At 54.6% G+C, this 12994-nt stretch overlaps 1 protein-coding gene across 1 annotated transcript; it reads left to right on the forward strand.

Annotated features, from left to right (window-relative positions):
* The first annotated feature begins 10270 nt into the window (after positions 1 to 10270).
* LOC138339302 (DNA damage-inducible protein 1-like) lies at positions 10271 to 10933 on the forward strand. Its single transcript, XM_069290894.1, has one exon. The coding sequence runs from the start codon at positions 10271 to 10273 to the stop codon at positions 10931 to 10933; it is 663 nt and encodes a 220-aa protein (XP_069146995.1).
* Positions 10934 to 12994: the final 2061 nt, after the last annotated feature.

The raw sequence follows: 12994 nt of genomic DNA on the forward strand, positions 1-12994 counted from the left end.
CGATGATGGCATGCCACGCACAACGTCGTTCGACCGTGTGTGCTGTACAAAGGCGGTGATGTCATGCCTTGCCTGACGTAGTCTGACCGTGTGAGCTGCCCAAGGGCGGTGATGTCATGCCATGCGCAACGTCGTCCGATCGTGTGCTGTCCTATGGCGGTGATTGCATGTCATGCCCGCCGTCGTTCGACCGTGTGTGCTGTCCAAAGGTAGTGATGTCATGCCACGCCCGACGTCTTTCGACTGTCTGTGCTGCCTTAAGGCGATTATGGCATGCCACGCTCGACGTCGTTGGACCGTGTGTGCTGCCCAAAGGTGATGATGGCATGCCACGCTCGACGTCGTTCGACCGTTTGTGCTGCCCAAAGGCGATGATGGCATGCCACGCCCGACGTAGTTCAACCGTGTGTGCTGCCCAAAGTTAATGATGCCATGCCACGCTCTACGTCGTTCTTCCGTGTTTCCCGTCCAAGGGCCATGATGGCATGCTACACCCGACGCCGTCTAAGTGTGTCAGCTAGTCAAAAGGCGATGATGGCATGCCACACCCCCGACGCCGTCTGAGTGTGTTAGCTAGTCCAAAGGCGATGATGGCATGCCTCGCCTCACGTAGTTCAACCTTGTTTGCCGTTCAAGGGCTATGATGGCATGCCACGCCCGACTTCGTTCGACCGTGTGTGGTGTCCAAGGGCCATGACGGCATGCCACGCCCGACGTCATTCGACCGGGTGTGCTGCCCAAAGGCGATGATAGCATTCCACGCCCGACGTCGTTTGACCGTGTTTGCCATCTATGGACTATGATGGTATGCCACGCCCGACGTCATTCGACCGTGTGTGCTGCCCAAAGGCGATGATGGCATGCCACGCACGACGTCATTCGACCGTGTGTGCTGTCTAAAGGAGGTGATGTCATGCCACGCCCGACGTAGCCCGACCGTGTGTGCTGCCCAAGGGCGATGATGTCATGCCACGCCCGACGTAGTCCGACCATGCGTGTTGTGCAAGAGTGAAGATGTCATGCCACGCCCGAAGTTGTCGATCGTGTGTGCTGTCCAAAGGCGGTGATGTCATGCCACGCCCGATGTCGTCTCACCGTGCGTGCAGTTCAAGGGTGGTGATGTTATGCCATGCCACGCGTCGTTCAATCGTGTGTGCTGTCCAAAGGAGGAGATGTCATGCCACGCCCGACGTAGTCCGACCATGCGTGCAGTCCAAGAGCGATGATCTCATGCCACGCCCGACGTCGTCCTACCGTGTGTACTGTCCAAGGGCAGTGATGGCATGCCATGCCTGACGTCATCCGACCATGTGTGCTGTCCAAGGGCGTTGTTGGCATGCCACGCCCGACATCGTCCTTTCGTTTTTGCTGTCCCAAGGCATTGATGGCATTCCACGCTCTACATCGTTCTACCGTGTTTCCCGTCCAAGGGCGATGATTGCATGCCACGCCCGACGCATTCTGATGGTTTCAGCTAGTCCAAAGGCGATGATGGCATGCCACGCCCGACGTCATTAAACCTTGGTTGTCGTTCAAGGGCTATGATGGCATGCAACGACCGACTTCGTTCGATCGTGTGTGGTGTCCAATGGCCATGATCACATGCCACGCCTGACGATGTCAACCGTGCGTACTGCCCAAAGGAGATGATGGCATTCCTTGCCTGACATCGTTCGACCGTGTTTGCCGTCCAAGGGCGACAATGGCATGCCACGCTCGATGCCGTCCGCCCGTTTATACTGCCCAAAGATGATGATGGCATGCCATGCCCAGGGTCGTTCGATCGTGTGTGCTTTCTAAAGGCGGTGATGGCATGTCACGCCTGACGTCATTTGACCGTGTGTTCTGTCCAAAGGCGGTGATATCATGACTTGCCCGACGTCTTTCGATTGTGTGTGCTGCCCAAGGGCAGTGATGGCATGCCACGGTCGACGTCGTATGACCATTTGTGCTGCCAAAAGGCGACGATGGCATGCCACGCCCGACGTCATCTGACCATGTGTGCTGTCCCAAGGCGGTGATGGCATGCCACGCTCTACGTCGTTCGACCGTGTTTCCCTTCCAAGGGCGATGATGGCATGCCACACCTTACACCGTCCAACTGTGTCAGCTAGTCCAAAGGCGATAATGTATGCCACGTCCGACGTCATTAAACCTTGTTTGCCATTCAAGGGATATGATGGCATGCCACGCCTAACGTCGTTCGACCGTGTGTGCTATCCAAGGGCCATGATGGCATGCCACGCCCGACGTCGTTCGACCATGTATGCTGCCCAAAGGCGATTATGCATGCCACACCCGACGTCGTTCGACCATGTTCGCCGTACAAGGGCGATGATGGCATGCCACGCCCGACGCCGTTCGACTGTTTGTGCTGCCCAAAGGTGACGATGGCATGCCACGCCCGACGTCGTTCGACCGTGTGTGCTTTCCAAAGGCGGTGATGGCATGTCGCGCCCGACGTCGTTCGACCGTGTGCGCTGTCCAAAGGAGGTGATGTCATGCCATGTTCAACGTCTTTCGACCGTGTGTGTTGCCCAAAGGCGATACTGGCATGTCACGCCCGATGTCGTTCGACCGTGTGTGCTGCCCAAAGGTGATGTTGGCATGCCACGCTCGACGTGGTTCGACCGTTTGTGCTTCCCAAAGGCGATGATGGCATGCCATGTCCGACGTAGTTCGACCATGTGTGCTGCCCAAAGGTGATGATGGCATGCCACGCCCGACGTCATTCGACTTTGTGTGCTGTCCAAAGGCGGTGATGGCATGTCACGCCCAACGTCGTTTGACCGTGTTTGCTGCCCAAAGGCGGTGATGTCATGCCATGCCCGACGTCATTCGATCGTGTGTGCTTCCCAAAGGCGATGATGGCATGCCACGCCCAACGACGTTCGACCGTGTGCGACGTTCGAGGGTGGTGATGTCATTCCACTCCCGATGTCGTTCGACCGTGCGTTCCGTCCAAGGGCGGTGATGTCATGCCAGGCTCGACGTCATTCGACCGTGTGTGCTGTCCTAGGGCAGTGATGTCATGCCATGCCCGATGTCATTCGATCGTGCGTACAGTCCTAGGGCGGTGATGTCATGCCACGCCCGACATCGTTCGACCGTTTGTGCTGCCTAAAGGCAATAATGTCATGCCACGCCAGACGTTGTTTGACCGTGTGTGCTGCCCAAAGGCGATAATAGAATGCCAAACTCGATGTTGTTCGACCGTGTGGGCTGTCCAAAGGCGGTGTTGGAAGTCACGCCCGATGTCGTTCGATCGTGTGTGCTGTTCAAAGGCGGTGATGTCATGCCACGCCAAACGTCGTTTGACCATGTGTGCTGCCCAAAGGTGACGATAGCATGACACGCCCGACGATGTTTGACCGTGTGTGCTGTCCAAAGACGGTGATGGCATGTCACGCCTGACGTTGTTCGACCGTGTTTGCCGTCCAAGGGATATGATGGCATGCCACGCCCGACGTCATTCGATCGTGTGTGCTGCCTAAAGGCGGTAATGGAATGTCACGCCTGACGTCGTTCTACCGTGTTTGCCCTCCAAGGGGTATGATATCATGCCACACCCGATGTCGTCTGAGCGTGCGTGCAGTTCAAGGGCGATGATGTCATGCGATGCCACGCGTCGTTCTACTGTGTGTGCTATCCAAAGGTGGTGATGTCATGCAACGCCCGCCGTAGTCTGACCATGCGTGCAGTCCAAGAGCGGTGATCTCATACCAAGCCCGACGTCGTCCTACCGTGTGTGCTGTCCAAGGGCGGTTATGGCATGCCACGCTCGACGTCATCCGATCATGTGTGCTGTCAGAGGGCGGTGATGTCATGCCACGCCCCATGTCGTCTGACCATCTGTGCTGCCCAAAGGAGATGATAGCATGCCACGCCCGACGTCGTCCTTCCTTGTATGCTGTCCTTAGGCGTTGATGGCATGCCACGATCTACATCGTTCGACCGTGTTTCCCGTCCAAGGGCGATGATGGCATGCCACGCCCGACGCCGTCCGACTGTGTTAGCTTGTCCAAAGGCGATGATGGCATGTCATGCCCAACGACGTTTGACCGTGTGTGATGCCCAAAAGCGGTAATGTCATACCACGCCCGACGTATTTCGACCGTGTGTGCTTTTCAAAGGCAAGATGGTATGCCACGACCGACATCATTCGACCGTGTGTGCTTTCCAAAGACGGTGATGGCATGTCACGCCTGACGTCATTCAACCGTGTTTGCCGTCCATGTGCTATTATTGAATGCCCCGCCCGACGTCGTTTGATCGTCTATGCTGCCCAAAGGTGATGATGGCATGCCACGAATGACGTCGTTCGACCATGTGTGCTGTACAATGGTGGTGATGTCATGCCACGCCTCACGTAGTCTGACCGTGTGTGCTGCCCAAGGGCAGTGATGTCATGCCATGCGCGACGCCGCCCGATCGTGTTCTGTCCTATGGCGGTGATGTCATGCCATGACCGACCACAGTGAAGTCCTAGAGCGGTGATCTCATGCCATGCCCCACGTCGTCCTACCGTGGGTGAAGTTCAAGGGCGGCGATGATGGCATGCCACGCACGACGTCGTTCGACCGTGTGTGTTGTACAAAGGCGGTGATGTCATGTCACGCCTGACGTAGTCTGACCGTGTGTGCTGCCCAAGGGCGGTGATGTCATGCCATGCCCCACGTCGTCCGATCGTGTGCTGTCCTATGGCGGTGATTGCATGTCACGCCCGCCGTCGTTCGACCCTGTGTGCTGTCAAAAGGCGGTGATGTCATGCCACACCCGACGTCTTTCGACTGTATGTGCCGCCTTAAGGCGATTATGGCATGCCACGCCCGACGCCGTTCGACCGTGTGTGCTGCCCAAAGGTGATGATGGCATGCCACGCCCGACGTCGTTCGACCGTTTGTGCTGCCCATAGGCGATGATGGCATGCCAAGCCCGACGTAGTTCAACCGTGTCTGCTGCCCAAAGGTGATGATGTCATACCACGCCGGACGTCGTTCTTCCATGTGTGTTGTCCCAAGGCGTTGATGGCATGCCACGCTCTACGTTGTTCGACCATGTTTTCTGTCCAAGGGAAATGATGGCATGCCACACCCAACGCCGTCTGAGTGTGTCAGCTAGTCAAAAGGCGATGATGGCATGCCAAGCCTCACGTCGTTCAACCTTGTTCGCCATTCAAAGGATATGATGGCCTGCCACGCCCGACTTCGTTCGACCGTGTGTGGTGTCCAAGGGCCATGACGGCATGCCACGCCCGACGTCGTTCGACCGGGTGTGCTGCCCAAAGGCGATGATGGCATTCCATGCCCGATGTCGTTCGACCGTGTTTGCCATCTATTGGCTATGATGGTATGCCACGCCCGACGTTATTCGACCGTGTCTGCTGCCCTAAGGCGATGATGGCATGCCACGCACGACGTTGTTCGACCGTGTGTGCTGTTCAAAGGAGGTGATGTCATGCCACGCCCGACGTAGTCCGACCGTGTGTGCTGCCCAAGAGCAGAGATGTCATGCCATGTCCGATGTCGTCCGACCATGCGTGCTGTCCAAGAGCGGAGATGTCATGCCACGCCCGAATTTGCCGACCGTGAATGCTGTCCAAAGGCGGTGATGTCATGTCACGCCCGATGTCGTCTGACCGTGCGTGCAGTTCAAGGGCGATGATGTCATGCCACGCCCGACGTCTTTCGACTGTGTGTGCTGCCCAAGGACGGTGATGGCATACCACGGTCGACATCGTATGACAGTTTGTGCTGCCAAAAGGTGATGATGGCATGCCACGCCCGACGTCGTCTGACCGTGTGTGCTGTCCCAAGGCGGTGATGGCATGCCACGCTCTATGTTGTTCGACCGTGTTTCCCTTCCCAGGGCGATGATGGCATGCCACGCCTTACGCCGTCCAACTGTGTCAGCTAGTCCAAAGGCGATAATGTATGCCACGCTCGACGTCGTTTGACCGTGTGTGCTATCCAAGGGCCATGATGGCATGCCACGCCCGACGTCGTTCGATCGTGTATGCTGCCCAAAGGCGATGATGCATGCCACATCCGACGTCGTTCGACTGTGTTCGCCATACAAGGGTGATGATGGCATGCCACGCCCGACGCCGTTCGACTGTTTGTGCTGCCCAAAGGTGATGATGGCATGCCACGCCCGACGTCGGTCGACCGTGTGCTCTTTCCAAAGGTGGTGATGGCATGTCGCGCCCGACGTCGTTCGACCGTGTGCGCTGTCCAAAGGAGGTGATGTAATGCCACGCTCGACGTCTTTCGAGCGTGTGTGCTGCCCAAACGTGATGCTCGCATGCCACCCCGACGTCATTCGACCGTGTGTGACGTCCAAGGGTGGTGATGTCATTCCACTCCCGACGTCGTTCGACCATGCGTGCCGTCCAAGGGCGGTGATGTCATGCCAGGCTCGACGTCGTTCGACCGTGTGTGCTGTCCTAGGGCAGTGATGTCATGCCATGCCCGACGTCGTCCGATCGTGCGTACAGTCCTAGGGCAGTGATGTCATGCCACGCCCGACGTCGTTCGACCGTTTGTGCTGCCTAAACGAAATAATGGCATGCGACGCTAGACGTCGTTCGACCGTGTGTGCTGCCCAAAGGCGATAATAGAATGCGACGCTCGACGCCGTTTGACCGTGTGGGCTGTCCAAAGGCGGTGTTGGCATGTCACGCCCGACGTTGTTCGACCGTGTGTGCTGTCCAAAGGCGGTGATGTCATGCCATGCCCAACGTTGTTCGACCGTGTGTGCTGCCCAAAGGCGATGATAGCATGTCACGCCTGATGTTGTTCGACCGTGTTTGCCGTCCAAGGGATATGGTGGCATGCCACGCCGGACGTCATTCGATCGTGTGTGCTGCCTAAACGCGGTGATGGCATGTCTCGCCTGACGTCGTTCGACCGTGTTTGCCCTCCAAGGGATATGATATCATGCCACGCCCGATGTCGTCTGACCGTGCGTGCCGTTCAAGGGCGATGATGTCATGCCATGCCACGCGTCGTCTAATTGTGCATGCAGTTTAAGGGCGGTGATTTCATGCCATGCCACGCGTCGTTCGACCGTGTGTGCTGTCCAAAGTTGGTGATGTCATGCAATGCCCGACGTAGTCCGACCATGCGTGCAGTCCAAGAGCGGTGATCTCATGCCACGCCCGACGTCGTCCCACCGTGTGTGCTGTCCAAGAACAGTGATGGCATGCCACGCCCGACGTCATCCTTTCGTTTGTGCTGTCCTAAGGAGTTGATAGCATTCCACGCTCTATGTCGTTCTACCGTGTTTCCCGTCCAAGGGCGATGATGGCATGCCACGCCCGACGCAGTCCGATGGTGTTAGCTAGTCCAAGGGTGATGATGGCATGCCACGCCCGACGTCATTCAACCTTGTTTGCCGTTCAAGGGCTATGATGGCATGCGACGACCGACTTCGTTCGATCGTGTGTGGTGTCCAAGGGCCATGATGGCATGCCACGCCCAACGATGTCGACCGTGCGTACTGCCCAAAGGAGATGATGGCATTCCTTGCTTGACGTCGTTCGATTGGTTTGCCTTCCAAGGGCGCCGAAAGAATGCCACGCCCGACGCCGTCCGACCGTTTGTGCTGTCCAAAGGTGATGATGGCATGCCATGCCCAGCGTCGTTTGACCATGTGTGCTGTCCAAAGGATGTGATGGCATGTCACGCCCAACGTCGTTCGACCGTGTGTGCTGTCCAAAGGGGGTGATGTCATGCCACGCCCGATTTCTTTCGACAGTGTGTGCTGCCTTAACGCGATGCTGGCATGCCACGCCCGACGTCGTTCGACAGTGTGTGCTGCCCAAAGGTGATGATGGCATGCCACGATCGATGTCGTTCGAGCGTTTGTGCTGCCCAAAGGCGATTATGGCTTGCCACGCCCGACGTAGTTTGACCGTGTGTGCTGTCCAAAGGAGGTGATGTCATGCCACGCCCGACGTAGTCTGACCGTGTGTGCTGCCCAAGGGCGGTGATGACATGCCATGTCCGATGTCGTCCGACCATGGTGCTGTCCAAGAGCGGAGATGTCATGCCACGCCCGACGTTGACGATCGTGTGTGATGTCCAAAGGCGGTGACGGCATGTCACGCCCGACGTTGTTTGACCGTGTGTGCTGTCCAAAGGCGGTGATTTCATGCCACGCCCGACGTCTTTCGACCTGTGTGCGGCCCAAAGGCGATGATGGCATGCCTTACCTGACGTCATTCGACCGTGTGTGCTGTCCAAAGGCGGTGATGGCATGTCACACTTGACGTCGTTCGACCGTGTTTGCCATCCATAGTGTGACGTCCCGCCATCCATTCAGGCCGAACGCCACCCAACGAGGCAGCCAGCAGGCGCAGCAGGCGCAGGGGAGCAGGCTGACCACGCAGGTCAGCAGCCAAGGGGGCCTGCAGCAGCTGAAGAGGCAGCAGTTACAGCAGTTTCAGCTGTTACAACAGTTACAGCCGTTTCAGTTGTAACAATTGTTAGTGGGGCAGCTGTTACAGGAGTTACAAGTCTTTGAGAGGCTTGTGGAGATCATGGGGCAGACTAGGAGCATCTAGGAGTCCTTTTTGGAAGACTTAGAAGCTTGTCTTGTAGGCATAGTCTTAGGAACTTGTATAGTTTATTTACTAACTCTTAGGCAGAATTAGAGTAGTATAAATAGTAGATTACTTTACTTGTAAAGCATCCAATTATTTTCAAGTAATAGAAGTTCCTTCTTCCAAAGTTCTGTCTTACTTCTTATTTTCTTAGCGATCGGAGTTTTAGGCTTACTAGAGTTTGCAAGAACGTGCAAAAGTCGTGAGTAAACCGTCTAGTGCCGCACGGAACATAGTCCGAATCAAAAAGTCCGTGATAGTTGGTATCAGAGAAAAGGTTTATCGTAGGAAAATGACGAACGGAGGAAACGGTGGCGGCACCCCCAACGTTCAGGGAGGAAAGAAGAACAAAAAGGGAAAGAACAAGAAGGGCAATGAACCCAGTCTGCCCAACCCTCCACCGAGCGACCTGCCAGCAGGCAGTCTGCCATCAGGCGACCTGCCATCAGGCAGTGTCCCCTCGGGCGACCTGCCATCAGGCAGTGTTCCACCAGGAGGTTTACCATCAAGCGATCTGCCAACAAATGATCCTCCACCAGGCGACGGACAAACATCTTTCCAGGAGAATACAGATGTGGAAAGTGAAGACGATGTCAGCGACGACGTTATAGATGTCACTGTTGGACATGAATGGATTGCCAGCGTTGAGAGGGCAAGACTTGCTGTTGAGATTTTGGGGCAGCGCTTGAATGGTTTGGACAGCGATGTTAAAAACCTTGAAGAAAATTCCCTTGAGGAAGTTAACATCATCCGGAAGGAGTTGGATCTATGCAAGCGGACTGAATTGGAGTTGAAGGAGTCCATTACCTCCTTGGAGTTCAGGTTGTTGGATGCCACCACAATGATCCAGACCCTGAAGAACAAGGTAGTAGCCCTCGAAGAAGAGAGGGAGGTTGCAGCAACAGCATCACTTGGCCAGGAGAGGGAGACCAGGGTCGAGGTTCCCAAGCCACCAACATTTAAGGGTGTCCGAGACGCCCTAGAGGTAGGCAATTTCTTATGGCACTTGGAAAATTATTTCAGGTGTAATCGGGTCAGGAGCGATGCAAGCAAGATCAACACTGCCGTGTTGTATCTTTCCGACGTAGCCATGTTGTGGTGGAAACGCAAAGATGCCGAGATCAAGAGGGGCACACGCACCATCGACACATGGGAACAATTCCTTGAGGAATTCAAGAAAGCTTTCTTCCCCAACAATGCTGTTTATGAGATGAAGCGCAAACTTCGGGAGTTGAAGCAGACGGGAAGTATTAGGGCCTATGTGAAGGAGTTCACAATCTTGACCCTCCAGATTCCCCAACTCACGGAAGATGACATGCTGTTCACCTTCATGGACGGGCTGCAGAATTGGGCGAGGACCGAGTTAGAGTGGCGTCAAGTAAAAACCATCGATGAGGCCATCACTCAAGCCGAGACCTTGACAGACTTCAAACATGATCGTTTGGACAAGGCGAAGGGCAAGGAGGCAAAGGGCAGACAAGCTAAAGGTGGGGGAGACCGTGGCCGAGGCAGAGAACCGTCGGCACAACCCAAGCAGCAAGACACACCCAAGTCTGATGGCAAACGGTTCGAACGCCGGAAGTTCTCGGAGAAGCGGACGCAGTCCAGTAGAGGGGACGGGTGCTATATAGTGGCGGACCACACGGTTACGCTAGGTGCCCATAGATGAAGAACCTTGGTGCCATCGTCCGTGAGCGGAAGGAAAAGGAGGCACAAGACAAGGCGAAACCGGCAGACACCACTCAATTGGGCATGGTTGGAATCTGTGGTGCCATAGCAAAGCAGGCTGACAACCCGGGGGATTTCAGCACACAATATGTGGATATCTCCATCAATGGGCAAGCAGTTCGGGCCATGGTAGATTCCGGGGCTGAGGCTAACATCATGACCAAGGCGGCGGCGGAGAAATTGGGACTGAAAATTGTTCCAAGTAACAATCGCCTCAAGACGGTCAATGCCCCACCAACTCCCGTGTGTGGAATTGCTCATGGGGTCGGCATCACTTTAGGACGGTGGAAAGGTAAGACAAACTTTACCGTAGCTCCTTTGGATATATCCGATGTCATTCTTGGGCAGGAATTCTTTCAACGTTGCCACACGATGATCGATCCCTACCTTCAACAACTCATGGTGATGGAGGGGGAAGGGTCTTGTATGGTGCCTCTTATTAGGGTGCCGAAGAAAGACGGATATGCCCAACTGTCGGCCATGCAGATTGTGAAGGGCCTGAAGAAAGGAGTGCCAACCTTTTTAGCCACCATCGCAAGTTCGAGTGAAGACCATGGTGCTATGCAGCCACTGCCACCTATTATAGAATCTGTTTTGTAGGAAAACAGTGATGTGATGCCGAAGGAGCTGCCGAAGACACTACCTCCAAGGCGCGAGGTAGATCACATGCTTGAGTTGGAGGCGGGAGCCAAGCCACCTGCGCTTGCACCTTATCGCATGGCTCCGCCCGAATTAGAAGAACTGAGGAAGCAATTGAAAGAGCTCCTCGAAGCAGGTCATATTCGTCCATCAAAGGCACCCTATGGAGCGCCGGTGCTGTTTCAGAAGAAGAAAGACGGATCGATGCGTTTATGCATTGATTACAGGGCGCTCAACAAGATCACAATCCGGAACAAGTATCCAATCCCGCTGATCGCAGATTTGTTCGATCGTCTTGGAGAGGCCAAATACTTCACCAAGATGGATCTCCGGAAAGGCTACTATCAAGTGCGCATTGCAGAGGGGGATGAGCCAAAGACAGCATGCGTGACCAGGTATGGAGCATTCGAATGGTTGGTGATGCCCTTCGGCTTAACCAACGCACCTGCCACATTTTGCACGCTGATGAACGAGATTTTGCATCCCTACTTGGATTAGTTCGTAGTAGTGTACTTAGATGACATAGTCGTCTATAGTAGCACTTTGCAGGAACATGTAGAGCACTTGAAGAAGGTCTTCAAAGTTTTGCGAGAAAATCAGCTCTATGTCAAGCGGGAGAAGTGCGAGTTCGCCCAACCAAAGATACATTTCTTGGGCCATGTGATCAGCCAAGGTGAGCTTCGTATGGACGAGGCAAAGGTAAAGGCGATCCAAGATTGGGAAGCGCCTACAAAAATGACCGAGCTACGTTCTTTTCTTGGACTTGCTAATTATTATCGCAGGTTCATCAGCGGGTACTCCGCTATTGCTGCACCACTGACCGAGCTGCTGAAGAAGAACAGGCCTTGGTTGTGGAGCGAGGAGTGCGAGGAAGCGTTCGAGGGTCTTAAGGCTGCGGTTACTAAAGAGCCAGTTTTGATGCTGCCTGATTTCACCAAGACCTTCGAAATCCATACGGATGCTTCTGATTTTGCCATTGGGGGAGTCTTGATGCAGGAGAAGCACCCCATAGCATTCGAAAGCCGGAAGCTGAATGAAGCAGAACGACGGTACACTGTGCAGGAGAAGGAGATGACAGCCATTGTGCATTGTCTACGCACATGGAGGCATTATCTACTAGGCTCCAAATTTGTAGTAAAAACTGACAATGTTGCCACTAGCTATTTTCAGTCGCAGAAGAAGATCACACCAAAGCAGGCTCGTTGGCAGGATTTCTTAGCTGAATTTGACTACAACTTGGAGTACAAACCAGGAAGGGTCAATGTGTTAGCCGATGCATTGAGCAGAAAGACTGAGTTAGCGGCCATCTCCTCAGTCCGTAGTGAATTTCAAGGCGCAATCAAAGATGGTATGCAACGGGATCCGGAAGCCAAGAAGATTATGGAGCTGGCTGCTCAAGGCCAAACCAAACGGTTTTGGGTAGAAGACGGATTCTTGCTTACCACTGGCCGGAGGATTTATGTACCAAAGTTCGGATTCATCAGGCGGCGTATTATCAAAGAAAGCCACGATACTCCGTGGGCTGGGCATCCGGGACAGAAGAGAACGAGGGCGTTAGTGGAGGCCTTCTATTTCTGGCCACGTATGCGGGAAGAGATTGAGCAGTACGTGCAGACTTGTCTAGTGTGCCAGCAAGACAAGATAGAGCAGAGGCAACCAGGAGGGCTGTTGGAGCCGTTACCCATAGCTGATCGTCCATGGGAGAGCATATCTATGGATTTCATTACTTCTTTGCCGAAGTCAAACGGGTTTGGCACTATTATGGTCGTAGTGGACAGATTTTCCAAATATGCTACATTCATGCCTGCCACAGCCGGTTGTACTGCTAAGGAAGCTGCACAATTGTTCTTTAAGAATGTAGTGAAGTATTGGGGGCTGCCGAGGTTCATCATTAGTGATCGGGATCCTCGTTTCACAGGGAACTTTTGGAGTGAACTCTTTGAGATTCTTGGTTCAAAACTTCACTTTTCCACCAGTTTCCACCCCCAAACTGATGGCCAAACTGAACGTGTCAACGCCTTG

Source organism: Solanum lycopersicum, chromosome 11 (assembly GCF_036512215.1).
Source record: "Solanum lycopersicum chromosome 11, SLM_r2.1".
NCBI classification, from domain to species: domain Eukaryota; kingdom Viridiplantae; phylum Streptophyta; class Magnoliopsida; order Solanales; family Solanaceae; genus Solanum; species Solanum lycopersicum.